The sequence below is a fragment of the Ambystoma mexicanum genome, chromosome 6p (assembly GCF_040938575.1).
Source record: "Ambystoma mexicanum isolate Mex_15411 chromosome 6p, UKY_AmexF1_1, whole genome shotgun sequence".
In the NCBI taxonomy this organism is placed as follows: Eukaryota; Metazoa; Chordata; class Amphibia; order Caudata; family Ambystomatidae; genus Ambystoma; species Ambystoma mexicanum.
The window spans coordinates 1,345,477,588-1,345,491,832 of NC_090935.1; the positions used below are offsets into that span (position 1 = coordinate 1,345,477,588).

A 14,245-nucleotide genomic window follows, 5' to 3' on the forward strand; every position below is an offset into this window, starting at 1 on the left:
TTGCCAACGGTTCCCACCGACTACTAATGTGGTATTCTAGATAGGCCTCCTTTATATAACTATGTATCTACCAGCTATTTACACAGTCCTACTGAGGACTATCCTACACTCCCTCATCATGCTAACCTACCTAACACCCTGCCTCCTTTGACGTCTGTAATTCATCTGAACTGTAACTCTCCTGGCCAATATCTACATCCTAGCCATGGGTCCCCTGAGACAGCCACCTCTGTATCACTTCCATGTGATACACTTGGCAGAAACCTTAGACTCTGTGCCAGACTAACTAAACTGCATGAACCTCTCTGCAGGTCTCTTTCCCCTACCAACATCAAAACCAACTTCCAGCAGGTCTGTAAACCTCGTTATACTAGGCTACCTCTTCCACCCAATTCCAATATTTGCCCAATTCAGAATAACAAGCCTAAAACACCTAATACATCTACTACTCTATCCCCCCAAGCCACAGAGGTCACTAAGACCCCAACTATCGTTGGAGCACTCCTTAACATGAGATCGCTTGTCGGCCATGCCCTAGACATTGCTGACCTAATCTCAGAAGGCAACCTCGACTTTCTCGCAATCACAGAGACTTGGCTACACAATGCAGCAGGACCTTCGCTCATGCTAGGCATCCCGGATGGCTACACGATAATCAGACCCGACCGAGAAGGTGCAAGAGGTGGCGGCATCGCCATAATCTCTAAAACGAGCCTCGCACTCAGACTAGTACCCACCCAATCGATTCAATCCTGCGAGACCCTATCTGCCAAACTCCAGATAAATAATAATCAAGCACTCACCATTCCCCTTTTATATAGACCCCCAGGCCCTTAGGCACCTTTGAAGAGGATCTCCATAACCTACTCACTAATAACCTCAAACCTTGTTCTCAACTAATGCTCCTTGGGGACTTTAACTTAGGTTTCCATGACACCACGGATACTAATGCTACAGTGGTAGCCAATACTATTCACGCACTAGGCCTAACTCAGAGTTGACAAGCCTACGCACCTGAAGGGAAGAACGTTAGATTGGATAGCTGACTGTAACTGTTCAGCCAATATTTCGTCCATAATGCCCTTACCTTGGACAGACCATTCTTTGGTGTCTTTTAACCTAGCTACTTCCAGACCTAACCCCACGGCCCTTCCACTAGCACCACCTTGCTTAACCAGAAATAAAAAATGTATTACTGCAGAGAAAGTGATCCCAGCTATATTACCGACCCTCGACGCATTATCAGCAAATCTAAACCCCAGCACCCTAGTGCAAGAATTTAATAATATCGTGCTCTCTACTCTAGATAAACTGGCACCTCTCAAACTTAGATCAAGCAAACTGAAAGCTTGTCTAAACAAATGGTTTACTCCACAGCTAAGAGACCTACACATTCTGAAAAGAAAGAGTGAAACCACCTGAAGGCTCTGCCCCTCAGTCGATAACAAAGCTAAATTAACTTCTCTCTCCTGACTTTACAAAAAAGAAGTTTGCCAGGCAAAACGTAACTCGTATGATGATCGTATAGCCAAATCCAATTCCAGTATGAAAGAGCTTTTTTCCATTCTAAAGGAACTTGAGTCTCCTATCGCCACACCGGACGCCTGTACCAAGGACAAACCTTGGTGCACAGATATCCAGCAAGCCCTAACAAATAAAATTATCACACTCCAAAATAAAATCCAGCAAAAAAAGTAGTACTTAAAATTCAGGATTCGCCTAAAATGCCCCATACCAATAATTTATTGGCGCACAGTAATACCTTCTACTTCTCCAAAATGACCACCTTGGAAGTAGAAAAAAATTATCCTGTCGCTTAAACCATCTAATTGTAAAGGTGACATCTGCCCAGCACAATTAATAAAAGACGCTGCCAGAGAATCATCTCCCTTGATCACTAAATTGATTAACGCCTCCTTTGCCTCAGGCACCATCCCTGCCAGCCTTAAACAGTCCTGAGTACTCCCCCCCCCCCTCCTTAAAAAGCAGACATTAGACCCCCTCATCCCCACTCATTACCGCCCTATCACTACGGTACCGTTTCTTCTCAAGATTCTGGACAAAGCTGCATACAACCAAATTCAAAAGCATCTAGAACTACACAACCTCCTAGGAGAGAGACATTTGGGCTTCCGTCCCCTATATGGAACAGAAACTGCCCTTATTGACTTGAAATCCCAAATTGACGAGCTGAGAGACAAAGGGAGAACAATACTTTTACTACTCCTGGACCTCTCAGCTGCCTTTGATTTGGTGGATCATTAAGTCCTCTGTAGTCACCTGTATTCTGCCGCCCATTTCTCCCCTGAAGCCATTAGATGGATCGAGTCATTCCTGAGTGAAAGAACGATGAGTCTTCTCCCCCTCAGCAGCGGCAGACCCCCCCCCCATCTCATGCGGTGTCCCCCAGGGCTCTTGTATCTCCCCAACTCTATACAGTATCTTCACCAAGCCCTTGTTTGATGATTTGGACCATCTCGGTATCACCTACACTAATTATGCAGATGATACACAGATCATCCTCCGCTTTCTGGGGATCATGCGAAAGACACGGAATTGGTGAACAAGGTATATCTTATCATCCAGGCATGGATGGCCACTCATGGCCTCTGTCTGAACGATGATGATAAAACAGAGTTGATTATCCTAGGCACCCAAGCCAATATCAAAAAACTAGGCCAGGAATTCTCCTCATTCAACATAGATGGGAATATCATCCAAATGTCCAAGGATGTAAAAACCCTGGGATTCTATCTTGATTCTACCCTATTACTTGATAAACAGCTAAAATCCCTTGCCTCCTCCACGGCTTACACGTGCAAACTGATAAGAGCCGGTAAACCATTCCTCTCCAATAAGAGCTGCTTAATCCTGGCTAGAGCCTTAATACTCTCCAGAATTGATTAATGCAATGCTCTATATTCTGGAGCTAATAAAACAATATCTCAAAGACTACAAATACTACAAAATAATGCCCTGAGAGCAGCACTAGGCATAAACAAAAGATCCCATATCTCCTCCGCCAGACGCCATCACAATTGGTTGACCACGGAGAATAAAATAAAACTCAAGATGTTATCCCTGACCCACAAAGCCCTTAATAACTCTGCCCCTAGATACCTGAATGACAAATTCCACAGGAGAACATCTCTCAGACCGACCAGAGCTGTCAATTCTAATTGTTTGACAATACCGAACTTTAGACTCACTACGATCGGAGGAAATAGCTTCCCGGTAAAGGCTGCAAAAACCTGGAACTCACTACCACATGACTTGAGAGTGGACTTGCCCTACCTTCGTTTCAGAAAAAATGTCATTCAACTTCTCACCTCGGCTAACCTCAGTTGACCTGTGTCACCTACCTCCTACTGGAATCACTTGCACTAATTCTTGACTCTATACATCTGTAACTCTGATTGACCTTACTTGAACTTTGTATATTTTGTAATTATTTGTGTTCCAGAGACCTTATTGTATTCTCTACTGTATGTTATGCTATGATGTAACCTGTAAGTTTTGCATTTCCTTGCCACTGCGCCCTGCTACCCTTGGGTCAGGCGCGCATAAAAAGTGAATAAAACAAACAAACAAACAATAAAGGTGCATGTCTAACAGACAAGAAATCGCCCCTAGACAGTGTGGAGAGCTTCAAACCAGTTCGAAAATCCCTTGGAAAGATGACTCCAGAGCTGATCCAATGTTCCAATACACATATAGACGCGACATCCAACCCCATGGGCTGAGACAAACACTAAGACCCCTTCAGAAGGCCAGAAAGAAGCTTGCCAGCTTTCCCTCAATGTCTGGCTACAAGTGTCACCTCTACATGGGAGGAGATGCTGCTTGTTTTGGCAGCCTTGCATCAGACCATGAATGAAGGGCGTAGGAAAATACTCATTTATGCTAAAGTAAGTGCTGCGAAAACCAAAGGTCTGGGAGAGCCCTAGAAGTGATTGCTACAAGTCTGAGGAGAAGCCCAAGAAGAACCAAAAAAAGCCTTAAACCTGTGAGAGGTCCTTGGAGGCATTGTGAAACTAGGAAGACTGAGAAATAGTCCATACTGTGATTACCTCCCTGAAGACTGTGCCCATGAGAACTTTGTATTGTGCTAGACTGGTGTTGGATGATGGCAAATAGGATTTTTGTTGTTCTGTTTGCTATTCCATTGAACATTTGTGATATAGTTTAGGGTAGCTAGGAGTCTAAGGACTTGTTAAGATTAAGATTTTGAACTTTTCTGTTGGATCCTTTTTTGGGCATGGATTTGTAGATGAGGGTGTCCTTGGAGTCACAAGGACTATTAAAATTAGGTTAAAAACTTAATTTGTTGAACACTGGGAGATGGACCGCTTTGTGCTGTCCCATCCCCAACATATTTGCATTGTGAATGCCCTTATTATTTGTAGATATTGCCCTAGTTCGCATAAGCATTCGGCCTATCCCATTCTCTACACGAAAGCCCTGGAATGATGAACTGTGGAGACTGTGGCTCTTTTAGGCCCCAAGTCCCATTTCTCCTCTGTTAACAGTTTACCATCGGGATGAGGGAAACAAATTACTGGAGAGTCCCTGACCAACTTGTCACTGGAGCTGGTGAAACACTCTAGGTTAAAACCCCTGCACTGTTTGACGCACCCAAGCATCCCCTGAAAGCTTATCCAAATTTCATGCAAATAGAGCGATATGACCAACTCTTTTCCCCTCGCCCCCCCCTAGTACTAGCACTGTACTTATGACACTGCCTTATTGCCTGGCCGTTCACCTCATCTCCGACTGCGGCCTGTGTGTTATCAGGATGTGAAGCAGGGGTCTTGACTGCTTTCGTGCTATTTATGAAAGGCGGCACTGTTATATTGAGACACTCTGTTTAGGTGGTAGTGACCGGTAGAGCAGCCTCTATTTTGCCAGCCGTAGCAAAAACCTTTGGTGAAAAGACCTTGTTAATGGAGATGTGCACCTTACCCAAGGCTCATGCCTTATGTGCCCATGCATCTTGGTAATTATTTTGCAAAGTTATCCCCAGACAGATTGCCAGACCTGCTTCTTATTTTGCTATGTCTCCTAGCCTTTACTCTATACCATTTTTCCTCCTCTTTGAAGAGAGGGCACATTTTGCATTGTCAAGAAGACAAACTACCCTGTGTGCCAAGCCTGACGGCATCTACCGGCTAGTCCGTATCCATTGTTCTTCCTGCTAAATCCAATATCTTTGTGAGAGGCACTGTAATATCTAACAACTTGTCCTTTCAAGACTGCCAGGCCCTGTCAATGTCCCTCTTGGGGGCTCCTTGCCATATTTTTTCAAGAAGGTAAGTATCTGTGTATCAATTTCTGAAGTAATCATTCCCTTTCCTGGCTTAAATAGCCTGTCACTCTAGGTGGAGGAGTCAAGTATGCTGACCTTGGGTGAACCAGTTCCATCAGTTTCCACCTTCCACGAACTCTGGATGCTTTAGGAACTCCCGATTCATGATCTCTCCCCTTGCTTGTGGAACACAAACATTTGTCACTTAGTCCCATATTATCATTCTCTGGGTGGGGGCCGGGGGCCAGCGGTTGGATGGCTTGCACCTTTCTTTCAGAAATGTCTCTATCAGAACTGTGCTTTAACTCTCTGCTCCATGGATCTTCTGATTGAGAATGGCTGCTGGGGTCATTGAGTGTTTTACTTTTGAAGGCTTCATTTCCCTGAAAAGTATCTCCTGGTCCAGGATCGGTGGTCTTCCTCTGCCTTTTTCCTTTAGGTAAGCTTCTACTTTGTCTAGTCTGCTTTGTTTGGAAGCCAATACCTCTGGTATCACTTTGCGGTCAGTCCGATCGACAGAGGTACCTAGCGCTCTTTTAAAACAGACAGCCAGCAACATATCCTGCTCATATCGGGGATCGAAATTAGGATTGGATACGCAGGAGGTAAAAGCGGCTCCTGTGTATCCAGCATTAACCAGTGACCAGGAGCTACCACCGGGTAACGAGGAGCTAGTACATAGTGTTCCACAAATCTATCTTCCACATAAGATGCAAACGTATTGTCCATTATTTATTATCCCTTTTGCTCAAAAATGTCATTTGTGTCTTAATGTTTATTTAAACTAAACATTGTCCCAAATGCACATAATTAAATTCCTGTAGGTGTGTTTATTTGGTATCAGTTGGCATGGGGAGCCAAAAGTAGCTACTTGTAGCTGCTGGTGTTAAGCTCACCAGGTTCTTCTAGGCTTCAAGCATGAGCTAAATGGCTCCCAGCTCCCCTCAACTTCGAATCCTGCATAATGAGCCTCCTCTTGCCATTGTTGGTCTTGTTGGCCTTCCATATTCCAGCTTAAAGTATTTACCCCCATATTCTGAAGCTTGACAGGGGATGGTGCTTGTAGAGCTCAAACTTAAAAAGGAGGCTGCAATGAGGAGGAAGCTGCGCGGAAGCTTAAGAAAAACTGCTATCAAGATGAGTGAATCCGGCAGATGTAAATAAGCCAAGTGATGGATGAGAGTGACTGCTGCCCTGGGTTACATGTTCCATTACAGTCTGCAAATATGTTGTTCTATGTGAGTGCAGGGACACCAATGTCATAGGCGACCCAGTTATCCTACAACTGCCTAGCAAATGGAGCTCTGGAGTCAAAGCTCCACCTGGTCCCACCCTTGTGTCACAGAGGAGCACACCTGAAGCAGTAATCCTGTAGAGCAGGCATGCACAGCTGGTCTTTGCTGGAAGGCTGAATGTATCACACAAGTCTCATGCAGTGTGCAGGATTGTAAACCGGGAGGAGCGGTTGGTAGAGGTGTCTGTTCACGAATTGAAGTTTAAAAAAATTGTTTTGAAGTGCACTTTTTATTCATTGCTACTGTAGGATGTGTGATACTTTGTCTTGTAATGGCATTAGCACTATCATTTATTGTTTTTATGTGACTGAAATCATCATCGATCTTTTCACAAAGCAACACATCATAAAACTCATGTGAATTGGAGGGCCGTAAATAATACCCTGAGGGGTTATAGCCAGCTAATGGGCCATATGTTGAATAGCACTATTGTAGGGCATTGGATGCCCGAATTGGACCGGTGCTGCAGCTGCCACCCAGTACAGCACACAGTGCCCGGTATCTGCATAACACACAGGCTGAGAAAGTAAACTGCGTTCCTCTCTAATGAACGCTGCAGGTTGGGCATCCCACCCAACACTTGTACAGGTGCGCCACCCCCCCCCAACCCCACTCACCTCCCCCACATGTGTAGCTATCTTAACAATCATGCGCATTTACACCAACAAATGACAGGTAAAATAAAATGTGCCTAGCAGTGCCGGCCTTGGCTCCGGCAGCGCCTGTGGGTGGGGAGGACCTGGCGGTGACGCTCTATTTAAGTGCTCAACTCCCCGCCCCTGTGCTGGAGTGGGGAGTTAATCACTTCAATAGACTTTAAATCTGCTGCTGCAAAATGGAAAGGACCAGAAAACAAGCCTGCTCTGCCTATGCCCCAAAGCTATGGAGCCTCCTTCCCGACTGCATCAATTCAGAAAATAACTCAAGACCCATCTCTTCAAGGAGTCCCTCCTCCTCAACACCTAGGCCATCACAACGCCCCTTGTGCACCTGACTCTCTAGACCCTGCCCGCCCCTCTCTTTGCTGCCACCCAGTACGGCTGTACCCCTCCCCTCTCCCCCTCTGTATCTGTTAGGAATCTGAAGGTGTCCTCACTTCTTTCCCCAATATATCCTCCTCCCAGGTGCCCAGGGAAAGGCCATCGGTATCGGACCCTGACCCGGGGGGTGGATATGCGAGGGAGGACTACCTCGGTGGAGGGGACTTGGGGATGAGGCACCCTTGCAGTAGATCATTCCTCCCATTAAAAACACACACACTCACACCCTCATACCCTCACACCCCTCACACCCTCTCTTTACGGACCGGACCAATCAACCTTCCTGGAAGTTGAACAGCTGCAAGACTGATTAAAACCGAGGCAGCTGTGGAAGCAGGTCCACAGTCAGCTGTGGCGGATTTACAGACTGCTGGATGAAAGCAGACCTCTCCTGGAGGCGTGGCAGACAGAGTGCTTGAGAACCCTAGGAAGATGCAGAGCGTATGCAGCGGGAACCGAGGCTAACGGAAGCAGGAGGTTGGTAGCAGACCGTGGAAAGGGAACCGGTGTTACCAAGCAAAGCTGCATTCTGAGGCCCGAGCTGCGAGAGACGCATCAGTGGTTGGAGCAAAGCCACAAAGAGCAACCGTGGAGACAAAGCGAGGTGCTGCATGAGAGAGAGCGAGCTTGTAGTGGCTGGAAGCCTCACTGGAACGCCATAAGAACGCTGGAATGCCATAAGCACTGACCGGTGATTCAGGGGACACCAGGACGGCAGGCGAACACATAATTCTTGTGAAAACGTTAATGAATGCCGATTTAAATGAAAGCAAGTACTTTTTAAATACTGAATGAAAATTAAAGCAAGTACTTTTTGAGTATCGATCTGAATGACAGTAAACCTTTTTGAATACCGATCTGAAAGAAAGCAAGTACGGTTGAATACTGATCTGATTGAATGCACTTTTGCAGAATGTCCCGCATAGAAGTAATCGTGCAGTTTGAGAGAACAAGCAATGGCAAGGGCCATAAGGATATAAGGAACTGTGCAAAGTAGTTGCAAGAGCCATACGAATATGTGAAAGTGCAAGAAGTGAATGCTGGCATACAAAACAATGGTAAAGCATTACACAGATGTGAAAGGAGAATAAATGAAGCACCACTGTAAAGCTGAAACAGTGGCAATGTGCATATGAAGAAAAAGCAAGTATGGTGTGTCAGTTGCGTGACCTGTAATGGGTGAACCGTGTGGTCCGACAACTGCACCTAGACCAACTACACCCATCTGTGAAAAAGCCACATAATTCACCCACAAAGAAGCTTGTGATTGAATACACAGGAAACCTTGTGTGATTCCAAATAAGAAACTGAACTCTATGAAATTGGTAAAAGGTAACCATATCGGAAGAGCTGGGAAGTATCCCAAGGAATTGTGGCATTTTGGAAAGTTGCAAACACTTGAAAGCTTGAGGAAGGGAACCCTTTTTTGTACTGTGAACTATTTGCACCTTGGGGAAGGGAAACCCTTTCCAAACTAAGAGCTGGAAGAAGCTCTGAACTTTTATTTGAGCACTTCTCATTTTCATGCTGACATACCTACACATTGTATACAAATAGATGTGAGGGCAAGTATAGTTTTGGACACAAACGTTTACTTCAGACTTCCTGACGCACACCGTCCTTAGTTTCCATTTAGGTAGGGAAATCCCACCTTAGCATAGGGCAAGTTCAGCCTTTTTCCAACCCTCTTTTTGGTTTAATAAGAGTTTTATAACCCAAACTTTATTTCAGTTTTCTGTGTCTACTTCATGATGCCTTCACATATCCTATCTCCCGCTGTATATCTGTTCTGTTGTACACCTCTGTAAAGCGCTCCGTTATATGTATCTGTATGGTGTATACCTCTGTAAAGCGCTCTGTTGCTTCTCAGAGCTAAGTACGTGCTCAATAAATACAATAATAATAATAATAATAATGGGGCGCTGATGCTAAAGCAGTATTTCAAAGGCTGCCACGTGCTGGTTTAGCATCGGCGCCCAATTGAAGTGATTAACTCCCTGCTACAGCACAGAAGCAGGGAGTTGATCACTTCAATAGGGCGCTGATGCTGGTTTAGCGTCGGTGCTCTTTTGAAATGAAATGAGCCCCACTCTCGTGCTGGAGAGAGCGGGCACATTTCCTTTCAGTAGGTCACTGATGCTAACCAGGCCAACTCAGGGGAGCCATCGAAAAACTCCCCTGATCTGTTGTGGCAGGGGGCTAATGTGGTGCTGCGGCCAACCGCCCAGGTCGCCCGGCTTTAGGCCCTAAAGCCTGCCATGGTGCTCATCAGCTGCTTGAGCGGCAAGAATGAGGAGGGGATGCTGGAGCACAGTGTTGGAGCTGCCGAGGATCTGACTTGTTTCCCCTTGAGCTTTTTTCCCCTTTGTGCTATGGGAAATGCAGTTGCATATTTATTGCTTAACTTTGCTGCAAGAGCAGAAAATAAAGCAAAGAGAATCCTAATACTTGCTTCCACTGTTGAGAATGAATAATTAATCTTTCATAGCGCCCAATCATTCAGCTGATCTTTGGTTTATTTTCAAGCCGTTGCTTTAGGAGGTGGTTACTATGGAGCACGGAGTGAAGGCTCAATCGCTATGTCCAGTATTTTGAGTGTCATTTTCATTTTTTAAGATTTTAGTACTTTTCATATTAGCTGCTGCCTACTCTCTGAAACGTGGCTGGCCTTTGGTACGTTTCTATTGACCACCTCATCTTCAGTCGCTAAAAGTGAATTGAAATGACTGCCTGTGGTAGATTCTGCCTGCTGAAATGCTGAAGGACTAATGCGCGTTCATTGTTCTAGAAGTTTCAGAAAAGGTCCCTTTCCAAAAGTACCGTGCAGTCCCACCAACGCATTGCATTTTTATTGCACGCTGGTTATTGTTCCAGTCACCTCAGGATTATGGTCCTGGTTTCATTACACGCTTTGTGAATTTTCTATTAGGACAACTCCAATTATTCATATATATTAATATATTTAACATGCTTTTATTTTGTACAGATTATAATGCAGTTATCTTCTTGATGACTCTCAGTGCAAATAGTTGACATGGTTTCAACTAAACTGAAGCTTATCAAGCTAATATTGTTATGATGAGAAAATGTTAATATTGTGAATCTGTTTTTCTATTTATTTTTATTTTCAAAAGGGTTGCTTATGTAGATTGGAAGGGCTCAGTCAATTGCAACATTCTTCTCTAATGCCATTACCTTTTTAACTGTAGACTCAAATGGTTTGTCATAAAGTGCATCCGCGCACATCATTTTATATGCAAGTTCACTCCGCCCTCTTTGAGTCCGTTATACCAGATGTTCAGGGTAACCATCCAGTGTGTAAATAGCTCCCATGCACATTAATTGTAAACAGATTTATTTTGTGTGACTATCTTGATATCAGAGTGGTCCCTCAAGGCCTGTTTGAATATCGAGCGGCCTGCTCTAGTATACAGTTGTAGTAAAGGTTATCATGTCTGTTCTTGCGAGAGAGGGGCGCCCGCTACCTTTGTAAAACTATTTTTTAAGGAATCTGGGATTGGTAACCCTAGGTCTCCTGGGGGCAACCAGACGTGGTCTCCCTCTCACTGTGCTTAGAGAGGCATCAGCTTCACCTCACTGATGATCCCCAACAAGGGTGAAACACGTGTATGGGGTTGCTGGTGGTACTCTCGTTCAGATTGGAATTGCCATTGTATTTCGGTGCTGGACTGCCCCTGGGCAGGACAAAGACTGATATGCAAATGGATATTTCCCATCTGTGAAAGGCACAGTGAGTAAAAGCAGTGGCTGCGAACTCTCAAGTGGTTAATAACCACTGAACAGGTTATCATGTCTGTTCTTGCGAGAGAGGGGCGCCCGCTACCTTTGTAAAACTACAGTTGTAGTAACTTTCTTTTCAGCAGATGTGCTATTGCGTGCCATGGATTAGGCTACATCACCATTTGGTTAATTTGATCATGATTCTGACTACTTTACAGATTTGGAACATACAACCTGAATATTTGCTGTTTAACGAGCATACAGAGCAAAATATTTTACTTTTTGTGTACAGTAATCTGTGTGGTTTCCTCTTTCTCTTGTGTAGATAAACTTCATCTACCTTGCCAACAGTACAAAGAAGAGCATTTTAGCCTTGGCCTCAGTGTCTGCGATCATGCTGCTCCTTGTGTGCAGCGGAATATTTTTCCCCTATAGTTCCGATCCTGCGAACCCAAAACCAAAAAGAATCTTCCTCCAGGTAGGACTACTTAAGATACAATGATTCTGTTTTGTTCTGCAGAAAAATGTTTGCAAATGTGTGCATGCAGCCAAAACACACTTTAGTGGCGCATGATCTGGTGGGAACATTTTATTTTGGGTCACACTTTGCCTCAGAAAGTCCTGAAGTTAATATGCAATGTCTGGTCTTGAATATCTACACGTGTCATTTATGTATGCCTTTGTAGTCTAGCACCTTGAAGCATCTCATGCACCTGGTGGAATTACCAATAATGATCTCGGACCCAAATAACCGGACAGTCTCAAAGAATATGGCAAAGTACTACTTAGTCAGCTCAAATAAAGTAGGACAATCTGGCAACCAACAAACTGTATTCCACGTACTCACACTTCAATTTTGATTGCACAAAAGTTTCATACCTCAATGTACGTCAGCTATGACGTCATCCTGCGTGGCAAACTGTAAAACCTATTGAAGGGAGGGATTGGTTAAGGGCTCATATGTATCTACAGATCATATAAGTATTAGTAATATCACTGGATGCCCCATATCTGGTAGGAACACCTTGCCCCCAGATGCCCCAGGGCAATGCGCGCAATACAAATAAAATAAATACAAATACGTATAATACAGATTATAGCAGAATAACAGCAACGGGTTGGCCTGTGCAACATTCTATAGCATGTTGCTACATAGACCCTCTGATTGGTTGGCATTCTCTCCCAACCTTGGACTTTCGTCTCGTTAGCTGCACGTAAGCAAAACGAAACTCTGGTGCATAGAGCAAAATCAGACTACTACCCACTTGCCCAATTAGTCAATCATCTCTCTGGCCTTAAGACAAGGCTTCTTATTTATGTTCTCTGTTCTGGGACATTCAAGGGAGTGTATGTACACCATTATGTTTGTCTAGAGCTTACTTAATAGCCCTTGTTTTAAACTTCTGAGTTCAGTGTGAGGGGACCACGATTTTGTCCATTTCGACCTTTTATTTAATGCCATTTGTTTTAATGAAGCTGGGTGTCATTACTCCTCTTGGCCTCTGGAGACTTGCTCACTCCACCTTGCATATACTTTTCGCATCCTTGATTGTCCAGTACTTGACGCTTGCAGATATTTTCTTTGTTGCTTAATCTAAGAGAAATATGTCTTACATACATAGTTTATAGTCTTGACTCCCTTTGTGCCTTGCAATTATTCCTTGATCCCAGGCCAATAGACTCTTCTTTGTTCCTCGCATGAAGCTGGTTTTCCAGCATCCTCTGACTCTACAGCCCTGGTCTGTCTCTGAGGTAGCTTCATTGGTTTCAACATGAGTCCGGCGTCCATCTTTTTCTCATGGCAGCCTTAGTCACGTTATGTTTTTTTCAGCAGCAAGCTTCTATATGTCTCAGCTACCTTGAATTCACTTAATCTCTCCTCACTTATTTCTTGGTGCATATGATTTCTTTGTCGTCAATTACATGTTACTCTTATCACTCCAGTTACAGCTTACCCTTTAAGTATTTGCATATAATTTCAGTGTGTCTTTCCCTCATGGCGTCACTCGGCCCTTGTTCAATTTCACTTATAGCTCTACAATGTTCGTTGTCACCACCCTCAGGTCACCTGCATTCTTTATATGCTCATCCACACTCCAGGTCATGTGACAGCATTCTCCCATCGGTTGGCAGAATACCCAACTTCCAATATAGTTCTTATGATCCCTTGGGTAATAAAACTTCATCCATGGGTGAGCCAGCAAACTCTTTATGTTCTCACGGGTGGTATCTTTAGTCTGTGGTGTATGTCACCGTTCACATCGATCATTATCTTCATCCCAATAGCTTTCTTAGCTGTCTTCTCGCATTGTCCTATAATGATCCTTATAAAACAGAATCCTAGCAATACCAGCACTAGTATTGCTCCAAGTAACTTCAATGCATTTGCCAGCCAGGTTGGAATCCGTGAACACAGAGACGAAAACCAATCATCTTCTTCCGTCTCATCAGCTTAATCTTCGTATGCATGGTTGTCACCATAGTTACTACTTCTGTCAGGGTTCCTTTTTCTCCATCATGGACAGGTGTGAATATACAGCAACAAGGCCCTATCTTGACGCACACGTTTCCTTCTATTGCTGTAATTAAGTCCAGGACATACCTGTTCTGGAGGGTCATATGCCTGATATGTTCTTCCTTGATTGCATTAAATCCTTTTATTGTCGCGTTGATCATTTGTAGCAGCTCCCATGTGGTGATTTGTAACCACTTGGCATTTACTGCAGTCCTGGCATAAATATTGATGTAAATATAATTGTTGTTTTGCTGAATAATCTGTGCTACGCTGGAATATTGTCATAGGCTGCTATTGACTTTGCTGAGAAATATTTCTCCCTTGTCAGCTGACGGAGGTTGAGCGACCT

General features: G+C 44.3%; 1 protein-coding gene across 2 annotated transcripts in view; it reads left to right on the forward strand.

The window, feature by feature from the left end:
* ERMP1 (endoplasmic reticulum metallopeptidase 1) overlaps positions 1-14,245 on the forward strand; it is a 707,614-nt gene that overhangs the window by 535,826 nt on the left and 157,543 nt on the right. For both annotated transcript variants that reach the window (XR_011280380.1, XM_069626023.1), the window contains exon 11: positions 11,707-11,859. Coding sequence is in view for 1 of the 2 variants with exons in the window: in XM_069626023.1 (XP_069482124.1) it covers positions 11,707-11,859 (153 nt within the window). In the remaining variant the exon portion in view is untranslated. The remainder of the gene's footprint in view (positions 1-11,706; positions 11,860-14,245) is intronic.